Source organism: Asparagus officinalis, chromosome 5 (genome assembly GCF_001876935.1).
Source record: "Asparagus officinalis chromosome 5, Aspof.V1, whole genome shotgun sequence".
In the NCBI taxonomy this organism is placed as follows: Eukaryota; Viridiplantae; Streptophyta; class Magnoliopsida; order Asparagales; family Asparagaceae; genus Asparagus; species Asparagus officinalis.
The window spans coordinates 64,689,264-64,692,357 of record NC_033798.1 but is presented as its reverse complement, the minus strand read 5'-3'; the positions used below and the strand labels follow the sequence as shown (position 1 = coordinate 64,692,357).

Here is a 3,094-nt window from a genome sequence, read left to right as displayed (position 1 = left end):
CCGGGCTACGTTTTTACCCGGCCCGGGCCGACCTGGATGGACAGGTCTAGTTGAGGATAACTCAATCATGGAAAGATTTCTCAAAAGAGCTCAAATATCTTCCACCAACGATGGTGATGGCAACTCTCGTCCGTCATCACCCCGCCGCCGCCGCTGCCACCACTACCTTCACAATTGGTGAAAAACCTAGATGAAGAGGGCATGAACTTGTGGTGGATCCCAGCCTAACACCAAGTGTTCATTTGATTGCTATAGATTCTAAGCAATTGGAGAATATTCAAAGAGCATATTTGCTCAAGGGACCTGGCCAACATATACTTACAAACTATCATACTCGTGTCTTTTTTGTTAGAGAACGACATTTTTGCAAAGAATGGTTCATAGAGTGAGAAAGTTGGTTGGAATATAGTGAGAGCAAAGATGCTTGTTTCTGTTTGTATTGTTATTTGTTTAAACCACCGCATCAAAAGGGAAGTGGTGATCATTTTGTTGGTGCACGGTACCATAATTGGAAAAGGAAGGAGGGTTGGAAAAACATGTCGGAGAACACAATAGTGTTCATGCACAAAACTTGTTAAGATCTCATGAACCGGAAGCAACACATAGATATTAACATATGTAAAGCTTCTCAACAAGAGAAAATTGACTATCGCCTCTGCTTGAGAACAACGGTTATGTAGGCATCGAAAATTACCTATGGGTCTCCACGAACGGCTCAGTGTTAAAGAGCGACGATGAACGTCACTATCCGATCCACAGGAGTTCGATTGACATCGATGAACGATTGAAGTGAATCGACGAACTACGTGAGCTGATAGAATTTCAGAATAACGAAGGCACGGGCCAATCGGGAACCCTGCGATGTTCACAAAAAGAACAACGCCCTTCATATCTCGTTCACTCTACAGATAATCCAACCATCGGAGCGGATAGAACTCTTCGTCAAGCTTCCAACGCACTTGGAATCACTAAAATCCGAGTTCGGACGAAGAATTTACGGCGGAAACAATCAAACATACGCAACGGAGCGTCTCAGGCTGAACTGGGACACCCGGGGTGTCTCGGGAAAGTCGAAACACCCCAGGGGTGTCTAGGCAAAGCCGAGACACCCCAGGGGTGTCTCGGCTTTGCCTAGACACCCCAGGGGTGTCCCAACGCCCTATGTGCCCTCATGCCTATAAATAGGAACCTTAGGCCTCACTTTTTGAGGATCTGGAGTTTTGGAGAGAAATTGGCGAAGCCCTGCTGCAATGAAGAGTGGTCGAGCACTGCAACACAAGGGAGTTCTTCATCAGATCCACATCACCCGCATCCGTTCCTTAGCATTACCCCTCGTCGGTAATCCTAAGAAGAGCAAATATCTCGCTTTATCCGAGATAGACGCTTCAAGTTTCTAGATCTCCTCGCGGATCGACGAAGCTCTGCCCGATTTTTCTGGATCAGATCTGATTGTCAGGTAGTCCACGGATATCGACGTCCCCGTCACAGGCTAAAGACCCACGCAAGCAAGAGACGATAAACGGATCTTGTGTTTATTTTCAAGAAAGTTGTAATTTTTATTTTCGTTATTTGAATTCATTTGTAACGTTTGAAGTTTTAATGAAATCAATGATGAAGGCAACTTTTGACGAAAACAGGTTAGAGCTGTCATGTTTCTTTTATGTCAAGGAAGCTCTTTTCATGGCCACGATGAATCAAAAAAAATCCTTGAACAAAGGATGGCTTCTTGAACTTCTAAAATATACGGCTATGTGTAGAGAATATATTAATAAAGTTGTGTTGGCAAATGCTCGAGAAAATAATAAATTGAGTTCACCAATGATTCAGAAAGATGTTATCAATCCTCGTGCCTATTTGACAACAAACGCTATCATTGAAGATATTAATGATGATTTGTTTGCTTTGTTAGTTGATGAGTCTTGTGATGTATCAACTAAACAACAAATGGCTATTGTTTTACGTTATGTGGACAAAAGTGGAAGTATCGTTGAGGGTTTTATTACACTTGTCCATGTTACATTTGACATTAAAAGTAGCCATTGAGTCCAATTTTTTGCCACATGGATTGAGATTGTCAAATGTGTGAGGACTAGGATATGATGGAGGTAGCAATATGCAAAGAGAATTCAATGGTCATAAGGCACTGATATTAGAAAAGCATGAATCTCTTGGGAAAAATAAGAACAAAAATAGATCCAAAAATAATCAGAACAAACCACAAAAGAATGAATGAAAAAGACAGAGAGTTAAGAACACCATTACAACTTAACTTAAAGTTTGAGATACTTTACATAAATACCAAATTACCCTCTAAACAGAGGACTGGCTCTCTTCTGTTGAACACCTCGACTACAACTTCAGTTCGCTAGAATCGTCAATACTAACAGCTTATAGAATTGCAAAAGAAGAGAAGAGGAGAATTTATTTATTTTTCTGTGTATTTTAAAATATACAAAAGAAGCCTTTTTATAAGGTTCATGTGAGCTAAAAGGGTTAGACAAAGCTTTGAATGCTAGTCACTGCAACATTTACAATAACTACATTCAAACCTTGTAACGTTGGTAACATATGAAATGGGTTCAGGCTGGTTAAAACACAACACATGCCAAAGGAGCACGCACTAGTGCACACGCTGAATCACACGAGCGAACAGTGCACACAAACCCACACGCACATACCCGCTTACTTATATACCAACACAAGCATACAATTCTAACGCCTTTATTGTATCATACATAACACGTATGTTAATTTAAACAAACTAAAATACATTCAATTAGTCAATGTGAGACTAAAACTCACATATTACTAATTAAACACATTTTAATTTTCAACTGTGGAATCCAACCATATAAATGGTATCTTTCCATAAAAACCATCCATTATTCATTTATAGCAACAGAATTGGCTTTCTATGTTCATTGTGTTGCTCATCAACTTCAATTGATACTCGTAGGAGTTGCAAAGAAGCATGACTCACTTAATGAGTTCTTTGAACATATTGCAAGGATAATAAATATTGTCCATGGCTCATGCAAGCCTCAAGATCTTCTTCGAGAGAAACAACTTCAAAAAATAATTTATGACATTTGTA

The 3,094-nt window shown here is 39.9% G+C and overlaps 1 protein-coding gene across 1 annotated transcript in view; it reads left to right on the top strand.

Annotated features, from left to right (window-relative positions):
* The window catches only part of LOC109841934 (probable inorganic phosphate transporter 1-10), a 4,439-nt gene extending 2,396 nt beyond the window's left edge, over positions 1-2,043 (top strand). The window contains 1 exon segment of the mRNA XM_020410858.1: positions 1,828-2,043. Coding sequence (XP_020266447.1) covers positions 1,828-2,043 — 216 coding nt within the window.